This window comes from Manacus vitellinus, unplaced genomic scaffold (genome assembly GCF_001715985.3).
Source record: "Manacus vitellinus isolate BGI_N305 unplaced genomic scaffold, ASM171598v3 scaffold_27_pilon, whole genome shotgun sequence".
Taxonomy (NCBI): domain Eukaryota; kingdom Metazoa; phylum Chordata; class Aves; order Passeriformes; family Pipridae; genus Manacus; species Manacus vitellinus.
This window is the reverse complement of record NW_021940039.1, coordinates 1258795-1279491: the sequence shown is the minus strand read 5'-3', so window position 1 is coordinate 1279491 and position 20697 is coordinate 1258795. Positions and strand designations below refer to the sequence as shown.

Here is a 20697-nt window from a genome sequence, read left to right as displayed (position 1 = left end):
GGCAAGGTCCGCCCCAAAGCCTGCTGCACAGAGCCTCCTCTCCCGAACGCTGCTTTCAGGTGCCTGCTAAAATAAATAAGCGTGCTCAAATGGGTCCGATATTTCTCTCTCTTTCTTTTTCGGTAGAAGTTGACAGGATATGTATGAATTTGGGGGGGGGGGGTGAGGGTTTCGATTGGATTGCGATTTGACACTAAACTATTAAATTATATAGGGCTTACATTTAGTTTTATTGCTTCCAAGTTTATCCCAGCATAATCTAAAGTGCTCTGTTCGTTTTTTCCCGCTTTCTTTCCAACACGTTTCCCACTATTTCGTTTTCCCGGTAAAATATTCTGCGCCTCGGATTTAGTAATGCTCGTCTCCTCCGCAGCTTTATTTACTGATCCCTTTAGTACTTTGGGTCACAGCAGAGCGCGATCCGTGTTGTTTGGGACCAGCTTGCAGGGAGCTGTGTCTGCAGCACTGTGACTACTGGGGGTTTGATCGTAATTCATTCGGAATTTTATAGCTAGGAAAATACACACACAGACACGCTCCACATACACTCACTCACAGAGCATTAACTATGCAGACACTCTCGGTATATCCATAATAATAAATTTTAAAATTAACTATCTGCGATTTGCCCTACTCTGTGATTATTGCGCCTGTTTATTGAACAGCATCTTGTTTTGTGACTGGAAAATACAGAAGGAAAAAAAAAAAGTTCTGGGTCTGGTCCGGACGCCTCCCCTAAAACCCAGGGTGGTTTTCTGTTTGTCTCGCCCGCTTCCCCGCCTCCTCCCGGGAAGGTGGGATGCGGCGGGACCCTGGGGACCGGGCATGGGGCCGGTCGGGGCGGCGGGCGCGGAGCCCCCGCTCCTCTGGCAGCCCCTGCGAGGGAGAGCAGCGGCCCGGCCGGGCAGGGGGAGGGGGAGCCCAGCAGCTCTCAAGAGTTTCTTCCTCTCGCTAACGGTCTGTAATTGTTTTCCCCCAGCAGACCATGCCTTCCATCAGCAGTGACAGGGCTGCCCTGTGCGCCGGCTGCGGGGGGAAAATCTCCGACCGCTATTACCTCCTGGCTGTGGATAAACAGTGGCACATGCGCTGCCTGAAGTGCTGTGAATGTAAACTCAACCTGGAGTCCGAGCTCACCTGCTTCAGCAAGGACGGCAGCATCTACTGCAAGGAGGACTACTACAGGTACAGCTCGCCCTCGGCCACCAGCCGGGGAGGGGGCACTGCCCGCCGACCCCCCCGAGCACTCCCCGTCCCGAGGAGACAGCGGAGGGGATCCGTGGGCACGCGTGGGGCAGGCTGTGGGCTCCTCAAACCTCCCCCTGCAGAGGGAGGCTCGCGGGGAGGAGGAGTGAGGGGGGCACGGCCCGGGCACAGCTCCCCCAGCCCGGCTGCGGTCCCGGGGCCTCCCGTGCGGGGCCGGCGGAGCCGTCTCTCGCCCGCCCGCGCTGCTTCCTCCGGCCCGGGGGTGCGGGACGTTCGCGGGGCGGGGGTCGGTGCCTCTTCCTGGTGGATCTGGCGGGGCAGGAGGCTGCCCCGCGAGGTGCAAACGGGACGGGGCGTCCCCGCGCTGCCGTCCCGAGGGCCCGCCCGGCTGGGCTCTGCAAACCGGCTTTGTGCCGCTGCCCCGGGCCAGGCGGCCCCCGGGCCTCGCAGCCCTCGGCCGCCCTCCGGGCACACCCGACCGAGGACGGGGTGGTGGCAACGTGCCTCTCACCGTCTCCTCTGGCCTTTCTGTTTTGCAGGAGGTTTTCGGTTCAGAGATGTGCAAGATGTCACCTGGGGATTTCTGCCTCCGAGATGGTCATGAGGGCCAGGGATTTGGTATATCACTTAAATTGCTTCACTTGCACCACTTGCAACAAGATGCTGACCACTGGCGATCACTTTGGCATGAAGGACAATCTGGTGTACTGCCGCCTCCATTTCGAGACTCTCATCCAGGGGGAGTACCAGGTGCATTTCAATCACTCGGATGTAGCCGCTGGGAAGGGCCCGGCTTTGGGAGCGGGCTCTGCCAACACTTTGGGACTGCCTTATTACAACGGCGTGGGGACTGTCCAGAAGGGGAGACCCAGGAAAAGGAAAAGCCCAGGGCCTGGAGCAGATCTGGCAGCCTACAATGCAGGTAAGAGACCCCCACCTTCCCCCAGAACAGTTCAAATGGTTTGTTTCTGTTCACTTCCAAAGGGGGATTTCCGTTTATTTTAGCTTAAACCGTTAATAATAGTTTAGCTGCAGCATAATTATTGAGATCAAGTGCTGTCAAACTGCAATTACAGAAGCTAATATGTTAGCATTTTTCACTTCAGCTGGAAATAAAATGTTTTGAAGCAAGGTCATCTGGTTAAGGGGGGGGGAGAGAAGGGGGAATGTAGCCTGGAATAAAATCTGGAAACCAGAGATTTTAAGTTAGCACTTCGGAGAGCCGTGAATTTTCTTTAGTGGCTACACTTAAAGGCTGCTGACGGGTGAATTATTCTGCCCTGTGCTGAGCTCCTGCACCCTAAAGTTTTGGAAGGAGAGAGAGAGGAAGTGGCCGTTTCCCGAGGGCCCGGGGTGGGAGGTGGCCGTGGTGCCGGGCTGGGGGTGCCCGGGCAGGGGCTGCGGGCAGCAGGTGTCTGGGGCAGCACGGAGCCCGCTCACACGGGGCACGCTCGGCTGGAGTTTTGTTTGTCAGACGTGACTGGGAGAAGAGTCGGGAGACTCGCAGCATCCCTTTTCCATCCCCTCGCTCCCCGCGGCGCAGCCGCTGCCCCTGAGCCGAGCCCAGCAGCGGGAGGAAGGGGAGCGGAGCTGGCAGCAGCCAGGGCTCTGTGTATCCAGCTGCAAACTTTCCGATGTGTTTCCTCGTTTAACCTCCCGGCCGCCACAGCACTGTAATTTTACAGGCAAAGGAATTCGAGCAGTCTCTTGCCCCCCCATCCCGCTCCCCCCCTTCCTCTCGCTCCGCTTCTCCGTGTAATGCCCACCAGAACTGCCCTCCCCGGGGCTTCCTGCGCTGCTCCTTGGATGCAACCGGAAAAACTGCTCGGACAGAACAAAATTCTTAGCTGTCGGTTTTACGAGAGGACTCGGAGGCGGGGGCGGGCTTCCCCCCAGAGCGGCGTTCCCGGGCCGGGGGCTCGGCCGTCCCGCCGGGCCCGGGGCACCCAGCTCGTTTCTCCCCTCCGTTCTGCGCCTCAGTGTCCTCCGCGCTCCTCCGCTCCTTCCACCCTGTTTTCTTTTTAATCTGCCGCGTTCAGACGCGCCCCGTAGGGCGCAGATTTGCCTCCGACGTGTTTCTTTTTCCCGGAGAGGGCGTTCGGTGAAGGCCAAGCTTGCTGCGGGTGGTTTGGGGCCGCAGCTCTGCGCGCCCCGACAGCTGCGGGCTGCGCCGGCGGCCGCTCCGCCCGCGGGGAGGAGGAGGAGGAACGGGGGGAGGAAGGTGCGTGCGGGGCACCGAGAGGTGCAGGGGAGGTGAGAGGGGCTCAGGCTTCGCGCCGGGGGACGCGGCCCGGGATGGGGAGGCTGCGGGTGTTTTGCGCCTGAAGGGAGTAACAATAGCGACGGAATGGGGTGGTTTGCGCTGAAAATGGCAGGGAGAAAAGGCGCATCTCCAACCGGCAAACGCACCTCGGGAACGAAATTGCCAACTATTATTGGTTTAACTAATTGCTGAATAATTTGGAAATAGTGCAAAAAGCAGTAGTAGTCCCAGTGGTGAAGGTTGATGAAAGGTGGATGTAGTGTTCTCTCGCGGGTAACAGTTCAGCTTTAAAACGTGCATCAAATATACGTCTTTCCCGTTTAAAAAGTCTCCTTTTCGAAGGGATTAGCTTTTAATTGTCCTTCCGCTGTCTCCCTGTGCAGGGCAGATGTTCAGATTCAAAGGACCTGTAAACCGAACCAGCGGCATCTGTCCTGGATGGGAGCACAGCCTGTGAAAGTCTTTCTGCTCCCTGACTTCCTAAATAAACCGCCTTTAACTGCGTTTTGAAAAATTCGTTTACAAAATAATTGCCCTCCGATTTTTTGGTCTTTTAATCTTTGTTTAAAGCCTGCAACTGAAACTTAAGAGATCTTCCTTGAGTCACCTTTGGCTTCTTTGCTTAAGCTATTTATCTGCTTAACTATTTACTAGACCAATAATCGACTAATTTATGCAGTAATAAGTGCCATTGATCTTGAAAATCAGACCAGGTTGCCCGCTGATGTAAAATTTCACAAACAAGTAAATTGTTGCAAAGCCTTCAATTTTGTGCCTTTAAAGAGAAACCGTTTAAAAATGTGATAGTTTCTCTTTTTATTTTTAATGGAACTTGTCACTTCCTTCTCAGAAGCTCACTAGAAATGCACAATGTTGTCCTCTGAGGGGATCTGCTCCTGGTAATTTGTGTAGAATACTTTGTGGAAATAAATCTATACCCAGAGGTGGTGGGAAAAGGGGGACCCGTAAACTTGGCAGAGTCGAGGCTGAAATTATCTCGTAAATTGCAGTAAATATTCATCTGCAACACGAATTGGACTGACTTCCCCCCCCCTACTTAAACAAGACTTCGTTTGCAGGGGGTTGATGGGTTTAGATGTGGATAGAGCCTGACAAGTGGAAAATAGCTTAGAAGGATGCTGGAACTTCAAAAAGATTTCTTTTTCTTTCTTTCCTCCTCCCTTTTTTTTTTTTTTTAGTGTGTTCCTGTGATCATAATTTCTTCCTTCACTTGTTGGAATGGAGTTTGATGGGTTTTTTAGGTCAGTAAATCAATGGCTGAAAGCTTGCTGAACACAGAAGCACCTGTAAAGAATTCTGAATACTCCCTTTGTGAATTAGACCCCAAACCTCCCACAGCCCGCTGTTTTATTCATTTGTATCTAGTCCGGCTTTAAGACACTAAAATATCCCGGAAAATGACAGATGTATTGCGCAAACTTGGGGCACGAGGAGCTGATAAAATACCCATAATCTGTACAAGTTCCTTCGCTAGCAGGAACGTGCCTCGTGCTGCGCTGAGGGGGTGCCCGAACAGCCCGGCTGGATGGAGCCCTCGGCCCGTGGGCACCGGGGCTGCCGGCGGATTTTGGCCCCTGGCTCTCGGGGAACCCCCGGGCCGCCTGGAGCTGACCCTCCCAGCGGGCTGTGGCACGAGTGGGTTGGGGTTTTTTTCCCTGACAAAAATACGAAAAGCGTGGAAAGTTTTGAAGAGCGAATCTCTCCTCCTCGTTTCCCTTGGGACTAAAAGCTCAGAAGAAGCTTCCCTGTGACTCCAGGGGCAGAGCGAGCAGACGGGAGTCGCAGCCTAAAAAGGAATGTCTTGCAGAGATTTCCTAGGAAAAATAAGAATTTGCCCGTTTCCCTCTTCCTCTTTGCTTCTCCCCCTCTCTCCCCCCGCCGCGCCTCCCTGTCACCCTTCTGTGTCCCGGCGCATGTGCCCCTCCCGGCGGGGGGGTGGGGTCGGGGCTGGGCAGGCGCAGGGTTGGGGCGAGGCCGGGTTCGGCCGGGCAGGGCTCCGGCCGCTCGCTGCCCAGGGGTCCCGCGGGCCTCCCGCTGCGGGGCGGGTGCGGGGCCGGGGGGGGCCCGGGGGCAGGGCCGGAGAGCGGGCGCAGCCCTTCCCGGCGGGGCGGGCGGAGGGAGCGCGGCTCTGGCGGGAGGGCTGCCGGCGTTAATCGCGGCGTCGGGAACTTGACGCGCCACTCGCACCGGCCACTTCAGCGCCATTCAATAGGCTTAGATTGAGGGGGAAAACCCTGGCGGCGGGCTGCCTCCCGCGGGGCCGGCCCGGCCGCCCCGCGCGGCCCTTTGTTCTCGCCCCGCCCCCGGCGCCCCCGGGGGCTCCGCGAACGGGGGGCCCGGCCCTCCGGCAGCCCGGGGGGCAGCGGGACGCGCGGCCCCTTTGTCCGAGGCTGCCGCGGAAGGCCGGAGGAAGAGGCTTCTAATCCCAGCTCTCCTCCTTCCTGGCCTTGTGATGCTCGGCCTGGGTGATAGTCGCTCCTTAAGACAGGCTTTATCTCCCCAGCAGCACTTCTGGAAATGTCAAGGCCGAGGCAGCGCTGTCGTGTCTGTTGCTCCATGGCTTGGCACAGGCACCCTCCTTTGAGCACTACCAGGTGCCTCGGGAGCAGCCGCGGGAGCTCCTGCTCCCAGAGCCACAGCTTCACCCCTTTGCATCCCTGTGGGGAGCAGTTCGGGTGTCTGCCTTCTCCAAGCATCTTCTCCTTCCTCCAAGGGGAAGGACTGTCTCTGCTCCTGTCCCAGGTACCACTCTGAGGGCTCTGTCTCACTTCTGTCCCTTTGAGGATATGGGTAACACAAAGTCCTCTACACACTCTGACCGAACAAGGAATCTGGCTGCACCCCTGCCTGGTCTGGTTAATCACAAGTTCCCTCTCCAGGCAGCAGGAGGTTAAAACACCCCCTTGACTCCGATTACAGAAGGAAAGGGGTGTATGTTCCTGAGCCACTGAATATTGAGAGCTGATGCACACACCAAACGTGTCTCTTGTTTAATCATTCTTTCAGAATCAGGATTAGTTTGCTTTCTTTTGGTGTAAGCTAACATGTCAAACACAAGTTACTAAGAACAAAAGTTCCCCTGAAGGAAATTCCTCTTTCCCATCTTCTTCATGTGCCAAATCCTCAGAGGCCTACTAACTACTGAGCACATGCTTTGAATCCCAAGGCGCTGGGGGCTCTGGCCATGTGAGGGTGGAGAGTACTCCCAAATTCTCCTCCTTAGGCTTTGTCACAAAGGGACCAGCACATCCTACTCTGTGTTGCTGTTACTTGGTTTAGGGAGGTGTTACACATTATCTGCAGAGGGTATTTTGGTCACCAATATCAAAATGAAATGTTTGGTGCACATCACAATCCTGTGACCAGGTGGCCCTGTGGGGCTAAGGGGGGCTGTAAGTGCTGCCACTGCTGCACCAGCCCAGGGTGGGAGGGCCATGGCCTGGGTGTGGGGTCTAGGGAAAAGCACAGGGGTCCTAGAAATGTTCTAGGGTCAAAAAAGAGACTTGGCACTGACTCAGAATTAGTTTTATCACAAAACAGAAATGAGACGTTAGTTTAAGGCTCCTCTATTGAGCTGGAATTCTACCAATTGTATTTCTGAAATCCCAGCAGGAGCCCGAGATACTGCAATGGAATGGAAATGTTACATACAGATAGTTCAGCAATTCCTTTGGGAGATCCACAGGGGCACCACAAAGGAACAGGGAAGAGAGTGCCTGAAAACAGAGGGTTGCGTGAGGAGCATGTACAGTGTTGGTTTTACACCCTGATGCCTTTTGCAGAAACTCCTCAGCTCTTCACATCTCCTCTTACCCCCTTGGCCCGCTCTGGGTGTCTGTGCCTGCACCGCCCGTGGACACTGCAGGGTTGGGGGGGATGCAGACAACATTAACCAAACAGAACAGACCTTTGAGGGTGGTGCCAGGCCCCACAGCCAAATCCGGGGGGGGATTGGCACCAGCCAGGACTGTTTCTGTCATGTTGGATGATGCCTGGAAGTGAAACCACTTGCACAAGACAAGGAACAGCTCATGCCCTCTCACACTTCCAAAATCTGTTCTGTAACTTCCATCAGAGACAAGGACATTTTGCTAGCCCCAAATGGTACGTGGTTACTGTCAGTTTAACATTATTTTTACTGAGTAGATGAGGAGGTAAAATTATGAGAAATTCCAAGAGTAAATTGTTCATTGTCCTGTTGGGGCTTGATGAAAAGCTGACACCCTCATTCCATTCTGGGAGGGTTTAGAATCACTTTTATACCCTTGGATTCTGAATGAATCTCATTCTCTATGGAACATGTTAAAATCCAAATGCTCGCAGCCCTAGGGTTAGTTTTGTTGCATATTAACAGGAACAGACCTCAGTCCTGCAGACAGTTATTCTGATGTATTTCCTCCTGCCTCTCTGCCTTGTTATTTCTGGGAGGGTTTGAAAACCTTTAAGATGACACACAAAGGCCTTTTCCATTACTAGTATCTAAAATTCTTCGAGGACATTTTAAAAACAAGCATGATTTGGTTTTACATTTCCATAACAGAATTTTCGATGGGCATTATCATGTTATTCATCCTAGTACTCTTTATATCAGGAATTGTAGCTCTGAAGGAGACTGGAGAACGTAGGATGACTCCAGCTGGACAGCTGGATCTCAGTTCTCAAACCAGTAAAGGTTTTGCTGCGTCCCACCCAGCTGCGTTACTGCTCCATCGTTACTGTCTCCTTTCAGCACCCTGCACCTTTTAAATTCAGGTGCTCCCAGGCTTTCCATGCCTCAGGAGAACGAGCAGAAATGCTTCTCGTTACCAGAATTTGGCACGAGCTGCTGGGGTCTGGAAGGGATTTATCCCAATGTGTGCAGTGCACGCACACCCCCCAGGCCCCCACGTTCCTGTAGGCAGGGCCGTTGGCTTCAGCTGGATTTTCAATCCCAGGAGTGCAGAAACACCCAGCAAAGTTGGAGCCTTCGGCCGCTCTGGGCGGGTCTGCTGAACAAACGTGCTTTGGGGCTCGGAGCTGCATTTTTGCTCCACACTGTGCCATATCTTTGGGGAAGGTTTTGAAAGGCTGAGGTTTGGAAAGCAGCTACTGTAGCTGCTGCAGACCTGCTGTTTAGGGAGTCCATGTGCATCTTGGCTTAGGAACGAGTGCATTTTATGTGTGTTTTTCAAACCTGTTTTTAATGCATGCCTTTCAGAACGTGGGTGTTTTTAGTAGGGCTGAGCCCCACTGATGGACAGCAGGAATTCAAACAGCACTATAAAGACATGTCCGTGAGATATACTCCGTTGTAACGAAACAGCAGTAAATAATGGACAGTTGGAAACAAACCTGTTCGAGTGTTTAAGAAACTCACCAACAATTCACGTTTTAAAAGATTTTTTTCTCATTTTTTGCGTGCTGTGTAGAACAGAGATAGTAGTGATTTTTCATTACTTTTAACATAAAACTTGTAGGAAACAAGTAGGGAGTTGTAGATTTTGGAACAGGAAAAGCTAATTAATGACAGTTTGTCAGAGCTAATTTTCAGTTATATCCCTGATTTTTTTATTGGATTTAAGCTCAGTCCTTAATGTTATTTTAAGAGGTTTTCTATGGTTTACTTTATGCACAAATAAATGAGAAACTACTTTTGGTCCATGAGATTATTTTGCTTGGCATTCAACATTTAATGCTCCTTGATAATTTTACAGTGTTCCTTGCTCGCAGACCTTCTTCACGGGCTTTATGGTTGATTTCTGCAAGTGTATCCATCAGTGTCATTCCCTGATTCCAAAGGATATGACAGAAGTGATCATTCAAACTTGTGTTTGCAACAACTTTTTTTTTTTAATGGAAATATAAACACATAACTAATTAAAAAGATATTTTTCATTTGGCATGCCAGTGAATATGTTGTATTAACAGCTTTATTTCTTTAGCTAGTCAGATTATAGTCATAATTTGCTGTCTGGTAGCCACAAACTTTATTTCTTTTATAGTGTTTCATTTAATAGTCTCTCTTGTACTCTACAGGGTTTAGTTTGATGGAGGAAATAATTATGATTTTAACTAGTCTGTTCCATTGAGATTCGAGTGGACTGCATTGCACAGCTCTCTGTGTGTTACAGTGCAATTTATAGTGATCCCAAGCACATTAAACCCTTCACGGAGTCGAGGACAGCTCCTGTCCTCCCACAGACAGGGCAGGAAGGGCTCTGTGGGGAGGGAGGGGAGGAAAAGGGAAACAGGCCTGACATTTTAAAAGCCACAGAGGGGCAGGGCAGGGTCCTTGCAGGCTGGTTGTTCAAGGGAAAGCCAGAGGATGAGAAATATGATCCAGAGGGGCCACAGGCCCAGGGCAGTGCCCTCCCTGTGCTGGCACTGCTGAGGCATCTCCAGTGCTGGGGCAGTTCTGGGACCTCAGACAAGAGACACTGCTGGAGTGTGTGCAGGGAAGGGAAGGGAGCTGGGAAGGGGCTGGAGCAGCAGGAGGGGCTGAGGGAGCTGGGGGGGCTCAGCCTGGAGAAAAGGAGGCTCAGGGGGGACCTTCTTGCTTCTCAGGTGGGGGTCAGGCTCTGCTCCCCCAGAACAAGGGACAGGACAAGAGGAAATGGCCTCAAGCTGTGCCAGGGGAGGTTCAGGTTGGATATTAGGAAAAATCTCTTCCCTAGAAGGCTTGTCCAGCCCTGGCACAGCTGCCCAGAGCACTGGTGGAGTCCCCATCCCTGGAGGGATTTGAAAGCCCTGTGGATATGGCACTTGGGGACGTGGGTCAGTGGTAGCCTTGGCAGCACTGAGGGAACAGTTGGACACAATGACCTCAGAGGACTTTTCCCACCTGAGCTGTGCCATGAACCCGTGAGATGGAGGGAGGGCAAGCAGGGCTGGTGCCAGCACACGCCCTGGGGTGTTCCTGCCATCGCTGCCCTCAGGGGAACTGCAAACAGTGCTGGGTGTGGAGCAGGACACTTACAGGCCTTTTCCTCTGGTTGCCCCAAGCTTTGAGCTGCAATGAGAACGATGGTGACCACCTGGACAGGGACCAGCAGTACCCCAGCAACCAGAAAACCAAGCGCATGAGGACGTCCTTCAAGCACCACCAGCTGCGGACGATGAAGTCGTACTTCGCCATCAACCACAACCCCGACGCCAAGGACTTGAAACAGCTGGCTCAGAAAACTGGCCTCACCAAAAGAGTTCTTCAGGTAAGGACAGCAGTCTTTTATCTGGACAAGTGATCAAAATATCCATTTGACATTGAAATGCCACGGATTTTGCTGATTTTCAAGCTTCTCTTAGTCATTTGTACCTTCCGTGGGACTGCAGTTAAATCCTAGGGAGTGTGAGAAGAGTTAATTCTTTTCAGTTTCCCTAAAACAGATCCTTTGGGTTCTGATTTTTAATGAGAGTTCTGAAGGTTTGGGGCCCTGCTTGTTTTCCCGAAGTCACTTAATTCTGGTGCATGTTTTAGCTTTCAGTGTGCTGTGAGAAAAAGTGACTTATTTCAGTTAGTGTGTTCCCTGCAAATAGAGAGCTCTTAGTTTAGAAATTACTGTCAATGTTTACCTTTGTAAGAAATTAATCAACAGTTTGAATTTATTTTATCAGGACAAGAAGGGTAGCTTTTCTTTCTTAACTGAAGTGGACATAAATTTAATTTTTCAAAAATTAATTTTCTATTCATAGTTGATAACTCAGAATGAAAGGAGATGGCATTTTAAAAGTACTTGTTCTCTAAAAGCTGGATTTTTCTTGCTTCATGGATACACATTCCATTTGAGCTATTGTGAGAAGGAAAGGAGGGAATATTAGTTGGTTCAGCTGCATTTTAATTTATAGTTCTGATTCAAGAAGTCAATTTTAATGACCACTTATCCAAATACCTAGACCTAAATAGGTGATAGAGATAAATTTGGGCATATAGGAGCCATGACATTCCAAGATCTATTGCTGAAAGTTTTAAGTGGATCTTAATTGTAGAAAAAAGGATTTGTGATCTTCCCAGAGCCAGGCAGGGCCGAGCCCAGTTGTGGGCAGTGTGTGAGGTGAGGGCAGGGGGCTGAGCTGCTGAGCAAAGCTGAATTCCCTGCAGAGATCCTGGGCCCTGCAGTGCTGGCACCCAGCAGAGGGAGGAATCAGGGGGTTGTGGGCTCCCAGCCACACAACCAATGCCAAACTGATCCTTCTCTTGGCTGTGTCCCCGAGCTGGAGGTGGTGGTGCTGTTCTCCTGAGGCTGGTTTGGGTGGAGGAGCAGAGTCCTCTGGCAGGACCAGGGCACAGCCCAGCACGGTGCAGTGGCTCTCCCAGCAGCTGTCCTTGTCCTCCATCCACACATGGGGGGAGCAGTTCACTGCATCTGTCTGTCCTTAGTTTGACCCTTCTCTGTGTTTTACCCTCCCAGTTTGGACACTCCAGTCATACCAGTTCTTTCTGTGCACTCACACCCCAATTACCTGCCAAGTTTCACAGAGTGCATTAAGACATGAGATCAGTCTAGAAAGTGTCTTTCTCTTGTCTCATCTTTCTGTTCCTTCTGCTTGCTCCACACTGACTTTGACTTCCACCTCTCTCTTCTCTTTTCACCTAATGGATCTTTCCTTCCATCTGTTTTTCCAAGATATCTTCTCTGCTTCTTTTTCAGAATGTATTTTCTAGTCTCCAGAATTGGAGTCCACGCCCATTACACTTCCATTCCTCTTTGTGTTTCTTCATTGCTTCTGTTTCCATCTTAATCATGTCACATTTGGCAGTTTTAAGGTGCTTTGTGGTTCTTCTTTTTTTTGTGTGTTTTATAGCAGACCCTTACAATTCCTCCAAACTTCAGTTGTCGTTTTGGTATTTGGTGTTTCACTCCTTTTACTGTCACAGTTGAATATATACATACTCCTGTATGTCTGGGCTCCTTTAGCTGCAGAGTGGTGGAAGGTAATAGCTGTTGGTGAGAGTTGTACCCTGAGGATGATGCTGTTGGAGGCAATTCCAAAAAATGGCTTGGGGTGATACTTTGTCTGGTATCACTTGAGTTTTCCTGTCTGTTTATGAGCACTCTCTACTCACAGATGTTTTGTTTTAAAATTAATTTGGGCCATGAAAAAACAAACATGTATTTCATATGTTTTAGAACCTTTGTGCCCTGTTGGTTCATCTTTACCTGTGAGAGGCAATCTTTCAAACACTGAAGTTCACCTCCATGAATTTCAGGGTTGCTCTTTGCTGGGGAAAACTCACCACGGTCCCTGAGACAGTGTCACTTGTTCATTCTTTTGAGCCAGAAAGGCTGGCACTGCCCCTGTGTCCCTCACTAAACACAGGGTGATTCCCTGGCACTGTTGATCAAACAAGCACCATCAGCATCAGCCTGTGCCACACCTGGAGCTGCCCGGGCTCCTGGCTGTACGTGCCCACTTGCAGGAGTCAGAACCCTTCCACGATCCCCAGCAGGTGCTGGTGGGCTGTTGGATCTCCTGTGTGCTCAGATCTCAGGTCAGCTCAGGAAGGACCCTGGCTCTTTGGGTACCTTCAATAGAATATATTTTAATGGAAAATGCTGGGCAGCAGATCGAGAGAAACAGATTCCCTTGTTGTGAAACCAGTGCACTCCCTAAGCACACCGAGTGAGCTCCTGGGGGTTTGGGGAGCAGCTGTAGTGCCCCTGCCATAGAGACAGTCCCACAGGACAGTCATGAGAGGCCTCGGAGGTGAGCAGAGAAACAGAGCATGTTCTTAATGGTCTGGGATACCAGAGCTGGAAGACCTGACTGGTGTCCTTGCTTTATATACAATATTTCACCAGCTGCACATGTCCAGCAGTGGGATGGCCTGCAAAGGTAACACTGCTCCTCAGTGCCTTTGTGATGCACACTGTTGTCCCTGAGCAGCCACATTAGAATCACAGTAAGCCTATTTATGTTTTTAACACCTCTTTCTGTTTAGTTTCCTTCCAGTTCAGGTTTATATTTGCAATTTAATTCGTATACCTCTCATACTGCAGCTGGAGAACACAAGCCCTTTAGTGTAAGCTGTCCTTCATAATTAAAGGGACCAGCTAATTGTGAGCTAACTAACCTAATGGGCACAAATGGTGCTCTTTGGGGAGCTGATGTTTGTTTCCCTGAGTTTAGGAAGGGAAGGTGGAGGTGGATAGCCCCCAGGAGCTATGGTTAGCTGGTTACAGGTGTGTACCTCTTCTCTCCTCAGGAGTCTGCGGTATGTTTATCCATGGTCAAAGCAATTTAGGAACATGAAGCATCTTTTTCCAGTGGGTGTCTTGTGCACCATTTATTCTCTGCTGAGTCACCCCCCAGTACAGCTGCTCTCAGAACTCTACACAGATCACTGTGTGCAGTTGCATTCTCTGCTTCAGTTTCCAGGAGCCAGCGAGTCCAAATGTCCCCACCCAGTGTGGGGACCAGCACTGCCCTTGGGTGAGGGTTTGCTTTGGGCTGCAGACTTTTCCCAAGTCCCCACTCATTAAACATCCCTGGGTCCCCCTTTGACTGTGCAGTCACTAATTACAGCAGAGTAATCACAGTGTGTGCAATGAGTGAGCACAGTGTGCTTTGAGGGGCCACATCCTCTACATTTTGTGTCTCCACTTACTAGTTAGTGAAATTCAGGGAACATGAATGTCTCCAGGTACTGTGGGAATGAGCAAAATTGTGTTTAAAAAATTGTTTCTAGCAGAGGCTGTTCATAGAGCTAATATGTAACAGAGGCAGCAATGGAGGTGTTACAAACCAGAAAATAAAGTCATCTGAGGTGATGATCTCATTCACTGCAGCGGCCAATTCCCTTGTAACACTTAGTGGGCTTATTTTCAATACTTCCCTATCATATGGAGATGTTCTTTTATTCCTATTTGACTTGGTGGAGACAAGGAATTGGCTGCCCAGGTCGCTGAAGAGACAGTGCAGTATTTTCCCCTCAGTAAATATGACTGTGCCCAATGGGGAGTGCCCAGCCCAGCCCAGCCCTGCTCAGCCGAGTGTGGGGGCAGCAGTGCTGGGGCTCTGCAGCTGCTCTGAGCTCCCAGGGGGAGTTTGGGTCCGTGTTTTCCCGTCTGATTTGAAATAGCTCAGCCTTGTACTGATACAGTTGGACAGAAAACCACTAAATACTTCCCAGTGACTTTGTTTATTCCTCGGTCCCGAAGAGCAGATTCCCAATTGTGCAATTGCTGTGAGATGGGTCCTTCTGGAAGGATTCTCTCAGTTCAGCGTGTGTGGGTTGTTCTGTCTGTAATGCCCTCCCAGGTGCAGGGCCCTGCACTGCTGTGTCCAGCTGGAATAAAGGCCCAGGGCAGCAGGAGCAGCCCCACAGCCCAGGGAATAAGTGTTTCCATCTTTCACCATTCTCTAACATGAAGTCTTTGCTGAATGGTGTCATATCTTAAGCACATACCAGAATGTCAATATGGTGGTAATGATGTTATCCCTTTCTATCATAAGACAAGGTATTTTCAGAATTTAAATTAACAAGTAATTAGATGTATTTTCAGTAATAATATGAATACTTATTATTAGTCAGTTTTAAAGAGCCTTATAATGATTAGCTGATTAACCCTGACAATATCTCAGTGAGGAAGGGAGTAAAAGCAGTCATATAATCTCTATATTTGAATAATACTTGCAAGATTAGTGATATTTTCTGTGTCTAGCAGGAATTTCCACTATTAAAGAGACAATGACCCATGTCACACGTGGGGCTCCTGAAGGCTGGTCATTGGTAAGGGCAGCTGAGCTCAGGTTTTTGTATTTAATGGGAGATGAGGGGAACACAAACACCGAGAATCTCGGTCAGTTTACATCCTGCATGTGTCAAATCCCAAACACAAAAGGTACCACAGAGCCTCTGGCCCTGCTGAGGCTGAGGAGCAGTTGGACATTTAGGAACAGTATAAATACACAAAATAGTTCTGGTGCCTTCGACTGCTTTACGTGCTTTAAACAAGACAATTGCTTTGTGAATAGGAATGAAAATGTTGCCCATATTTGGCATTACTGCATACAACATGTGTATTTTTAATGAACATAGGTGTGTAGTTGTGCACAAGTAAGTGCACATGCCACCAGACCAGTGGTTTTGCCTGTTGTGTTTTAATTATTGCACAGCTACACACACACAGCAACAGCAGCTGCCCCCAGACTCCTGTTCCACCTGCTCAGCTGTCATCCTTCATACAACTACCACAAGGTATTTTAAAGGATCAAACCCACGTTACTTTGTGGAACAAGTATAAGTTATCTCTCACTGAAAGGTAAAAAATCCTATAAATATTCCAGTTGCTGTTTTTTCCCATTCCTTACCGCTTGGCGCTCGAGGCTTTGTGGCACCTTAAAGACCCTTGACTGGGGAGAAAGCTTTCCAGAGAAGGAGTAGGAGTGCTCAGGAAGAGGAGTCTGTGGCTGGAGCATCCCTAGAGGAGAGGAAAGCCAGTGTGAGGTGCACCAGCGGGGCAGGTCCCCGAGCTCTGGCTGCAGCCAGCTGGCAGTGCCGGGGGCTCCTCCGGCAGTGTCCGTGTGTCCGACGGCTCCCGCTGCTCCGGCCTGGAGTGGATCCACGGCAGGGCCCTCAGTGCCAGGGCCCAGCACCTCTGCAGGGCTGGCTGTCCTCGGGAGCCCACACACTGCAGCTCCCTGGGCAGGCCAAGAGGAGCAGCCCAGTGGAGATCCCGTCCAGTGCAGATCCCGCCCTCAGCCCGTCCCGGCTCCCAGGAGCGCAGAGGTGATGAGACCCATGGATTTGGGATGGAAGGGCTCAGTCCCACCCCCAGAGCAGGTCAGCATGAGGACAGTGGGGTCAACACCGAGTCCATGGCAAGGAATATAACCACGACAGAGGCCTTGGATAAATAAGCACAGTGGCACTGCACCCAGTTTGTATCAGGAACATCACCTGCTGTCAACAAATACCGTGTGGAACACAGGGTAGTTAATGACACTTTCAGATTTAGTCCCAGTCCTGTGCTTTCAGCAAGTTTCACAGTTTTATTTTATCTATTTTCGAAAAGGTCAGAAAATATTTTCTCTTTAAAAACTCCTGCAGACAGTGGAAAGCATTATTGGACCTAAACACTGGAACTTAACTGAGAAAAGTGAAGTTGTAGCTTTTGTCCTTCACTCAGATAATAATCAAAGAATGCAAGAAGTAGAAACCTTGGAAAAAATTCTGTGTGTGGAGGTAATTCCTACGATAATGACAGTTTCTGATGCAATGTGGGTCTTTGATACCATTCAAGCCTCTTTTCCCAACATTATTCCAATACTGAAAACATTTGAGAAGGGAGACTGGCATAGGAGAAGGGAGCTGAAGCATCTGAGAAAGAAGAGTAAGAGAAGAGTGAGGAAGAGAGCCAGTCCTCTTAGAAAAGGGGGAGGCAGGAGACCTGGAGACACAAGGAAGCTCCTGGGAGAGCAGGAAGGCAGGAGCTGTGGGATGAGCCCCGGTGCTCACAGTGGGAGATGGACTGAGATGTGAGGGGGCCCCAGCTCATGGGTCCATACCCATCAAGTGCTTGTTGTCTCCTCACCCACACAGGTGGGACTGAGGGCCAGCAGGGCACATTTCTAAGCATCCTTTCACACAGCCAGCACAGCCAGACTACCACCCTCTGTGCTCAGTCCCTCCTGTCCCAGGCAGACACTTCCCAGGGATTGCAGGAGAGGGAAGCAGGAATCCTTTGCAGGCAGAGGCCGCTTCTCGTGACCAGGGCTACTCTTCTAACATGGCACCAGTAAAAACGCCTTTCCCGATTCCAGCATTGATGAATTTGTGAATGTGCTTTTGCTTTTTGAAACGCTGCAGCTCTTTAAATGCTACCCTGTCCTGTTGAACTGTTCCAGGTTTGGTTTCAAAACGCTCGAGCCAAATTCAGACGGAACCTCTTGCGTCAAGAGAACACAGGGGTGGATAAGACTTCAGACTCCACACTGCAAGCAGGGACCCCGTCAGGCCCTGCCTCAGAAATATCCAATGCCTCCATGAGTCCATCCAGCACTCCCACGACTCTCACGGACTTGACTAACCCCACGATGCCTACTGTGACCTCTGTCCTGACATCAGTGCCCGGCAGCCTTGAGGTTCACGAATCTCGAAGTCCTTCACAGACAACCCTTACAAACCTTTTCTGATGACTCTTTCTTAATAATTTCTTTAAAAAAGAAATTATTCTTAGCTGAAATTCCAAGTGTATTTTAATAGAGGCTTTGAGCAACTGACTAACCACAATTAGGATCTCTCCTAAAAAAAACAGAAGGAAGTGTAGTGTTCTGGTATTATGGAGTACGGACTGAAGAATAACTTGGAAGATCTATTGCAACACAACATTTGTGTAACTGTACAGTTTTGTGGACTGAGCAAGGGAAACAGCAATTAATTTAAGTTGGCTAAAGCTTCTGTATTTTCAAAGACTGCCATGTGCCTTATATACTGTTTTATCTACATTCTTTGGATTCCATGTCCACTTCTCTCTTTTTCTCTCTGTATATTTATGACCAGGGCAAAAATGTTAAAGAGTTTGTTACTTTGGATAGTCCTAAGCCTTTCATTGGTTGCTTTGTTGTTTTAGAATTTTAAGGTCGAAGTCTGTTCGAATACCAGAATTTGTAAAATCTAATCAGTAATAAAACCACTTATGGAAACTACTTGGTAATGGCTGCAGTTACATTTAACATTAGTGTCACAGTCGAGGTAGGCTGAGTGGGTGTAAAAGGGTTAGAAAACTGCACTTCAGACACAATATCTGCCTAGGAAAAACCCTAAATGTGATGTACACGTTCCTCCTGTTCCTGAAGTGTATGTGGCGAGAAATCCAGCTCGTGCAGCAGTCTGGGTATCTTCATGGTAGAGAAATAAATGTTAGCTGCAGGTAGAAGTTCTCAGATAATGCTGAAATTCAAACAGAAGAACGCTGCTGAGTTTTGCTGTGTGGAACAAGCCTGACTGCAGCCAGGGTGAGGGAGCAGGAGGGGCCTGTCCCGTGTCACGGGAAGGTGAGGGGGGTCCCCCAGCAGGGTGTCCCACAGCCCCTCCTGGACATGGACACTGGGAAGTCTTTTCCCAGGGGGGAAATGGCAGAAGGATTTCAGGTTATTTTAGAACATTGGTGAGCAAAGTCAAGGCAAAATGATGTTTTATGAAGTCACAGCCTTACATTTTTTGTAATGCTTTGAAGGAATCAAAAGCCAAGGAAGAATATGGTACTACTGACACTAATAAAAGTGGTTACTCCTTTGATCATTATGGACCTTTCAGTACAATTGAATTCCTTCTCCCCGAAAATCTCTGCAGAATATAACTCACATTTTGAGTTTTTTCCCTATTGTTTTTAAGGATGCTTTTCTGTAATTAAAGAAATACCTCAGCAAAGTTTAAACACGGATAAGAACGAGTCTACACCACGCTGTTTGCCCAGTAGGTTGAGAGGTTTGGAGTGGTCCATATGATGCAGATGGCTGTTCCTTTTCAGACCTGTTCCAATCAGTTATTTCAGTCAGATGTTGGGGTGTATGTGGCCAGCTCTCTCAAACTAATCCCTCATTCCCATTGGATCGGAATTACTAAAAGATTATTCCGAATAAACAGCGAGAGAGGTGCCAAGATTCGTGTTCTTTGCCCTTCTCAGGGCATTGAAGATGATTTCGCAGGCTGGACTCTCTGCTAACAATGTTTTGGTTTTAAAAGCGCCACATTTATTCCACTTTCTGAGCTGAAAATTTGCCATTCTTGTGCAAGCCAAATTCCTGTCGAGATCAGGGAGAGATTTCAGAGCATAAGGACTGTGGGATAGAATTGCTGACATAATTAGGTCATTTATTAACCTTTTTTGTACTTCAGCTTAAAAAGCCCCACAGGTGAGCTATGGGAAAAGCAAGGTAGTCCTCAAAAGATGAAAACTGGCTGAGATCTGTGAGAGGGATTAAGGTCTGGTCACCAAACCCGAGGGGCTGGCAGAGCCCTTTGAGTTTGTGCACAGTGATGAGACACTAGAAACGATCATTTGGGTTGAATTAATAACTGGTACAGGTTTGTCCAGGACATTTCCCCTCGTAATCCGAGTGTCTAACAAGGACATTGTGCTGGCTGCTGGACTGTAACAGAGCACAGATCTGCCTTTCAAAGCTGTTCTGACCCGGAGATTCTGCTCTCTGTAACGTTTTGTTCCATGTCAATCACCTTGGAGGTTTTATTTTTTTTTTACGTGCTTAGCTGGATCTTTTCTTGATTTCCAAGGCAGTTTTGGTCCACTGTTAAATGGTTACAGCCCGTAATTAAACCCCTGTGTGTTAACCTGTAAACAGTTTGACAAAGCTGACTCCTGAATCCCGAAGTGTTGCGGCAAATGTAGCGGAAAACAATTCCAGTGGTTCTCTCCCATTGTACTGCTATTATTTGTGGTCTTGTGTTTAACTACCTGAACCCACGTGGATGGAAGTACCTTTCCAGTCAATTCTCAATATTGCCTTTTCAGACACCTGAGTTCGTGGAGGGGAATATTCTTGTGTTAATCTTATCTGAAACCTATACAGGACAATTGGAGCAATTGTCTGGTCTAATCAAATCAGGGATTTTGCATATAAATAAGAGACAATATTCTATGTAGGGTCTTTATGTAGGTGCATTAGGATGCACTCTGGCTCCGATGGCCTATGTTGTCCCCATGATTGTTTCAATCCTGTGGTATTGTTTGGTTGTTTAGAGCTTGTTGGTTTTGAATGCTGTACATTTTTTTACTACTGCAATCCTAATGTTTCTTCACATTCTTGTACAGTTCCACATTTGATGTATTAGTCTGGAATTCTGTTAAAAACATGAACAAAAATGGAAATGATATTTCTTTGGAAGTGTATTTTTACTGTATATCTAATTTGAACTAGTTGAACATACTTCTTTACATTTTGCATGATAGGTGTGTAGTTCATTTTTTAAATATGAAAGAGGCTTAAGAGTAACTTAGAACGAGAATATAATGAAACTATACAAATATGGAAATACATACAATGATTTGCTACTTTTTGACTCAAGAAACTTTTTGAAATACATTTTACCTAGTTTATTTAAGATAATGCAGATATTTTGTCTTTGAGTTCATACATAATACAGAATATAAAAGGGGATTGCACACTAGAAACACTTTCAAGTCACCTTGGCAGTCACCACCACACTAGATTGTTCTTGTCAAAGAGAGACAAAGGACATTTGAATTTAAGAGCACTGAATATATTCT

General features: G+C 48.8%; 1 protein-coding gene across 6 annotated transcripts in view; it reads left to right on the top strand.

Moving 5' to 3' along the window:
* Window positions 1-20404, top strand: part of LHX2 (LIM homeobox 2) — a 49515-nt gene extending 29111 nt beyond the window's left edge. For 4 of the 6 annotated variants that reach the window (XM_018074450.1, XM_008931713.3, XM_018074451.1 and 1 more), the window contains exons 2-5: window positions 980-1185; window positions 1746-2128; window positions 10472-10677; window positions 17315-20404. In XM_018074450.1, coding sequence (XP_017929939.1) covers window positions 986-1185; window positions 1746-2128; window positions 10472-10677; window positions 17315-17602 — 1077 coding nt within the window. In that variant the 5' untranslated portion in view covers window positions 980-985 and the 3' untranslated portion in view covers window positions 17603-20404. Of the gene's footprint in view, window positions 1-976; window positions 1186-1745; window positions 2129-10471; window positions 10678-17314 lie in introns of all 6 variants that reach the window. The other 2 variants (XM_018074449.1, XM_018074447.2) reach the window with 2 other exon arrangements.
* The last annotated feature ends 293 nt before the right edge of the window (window positions 20405-20697 follow it).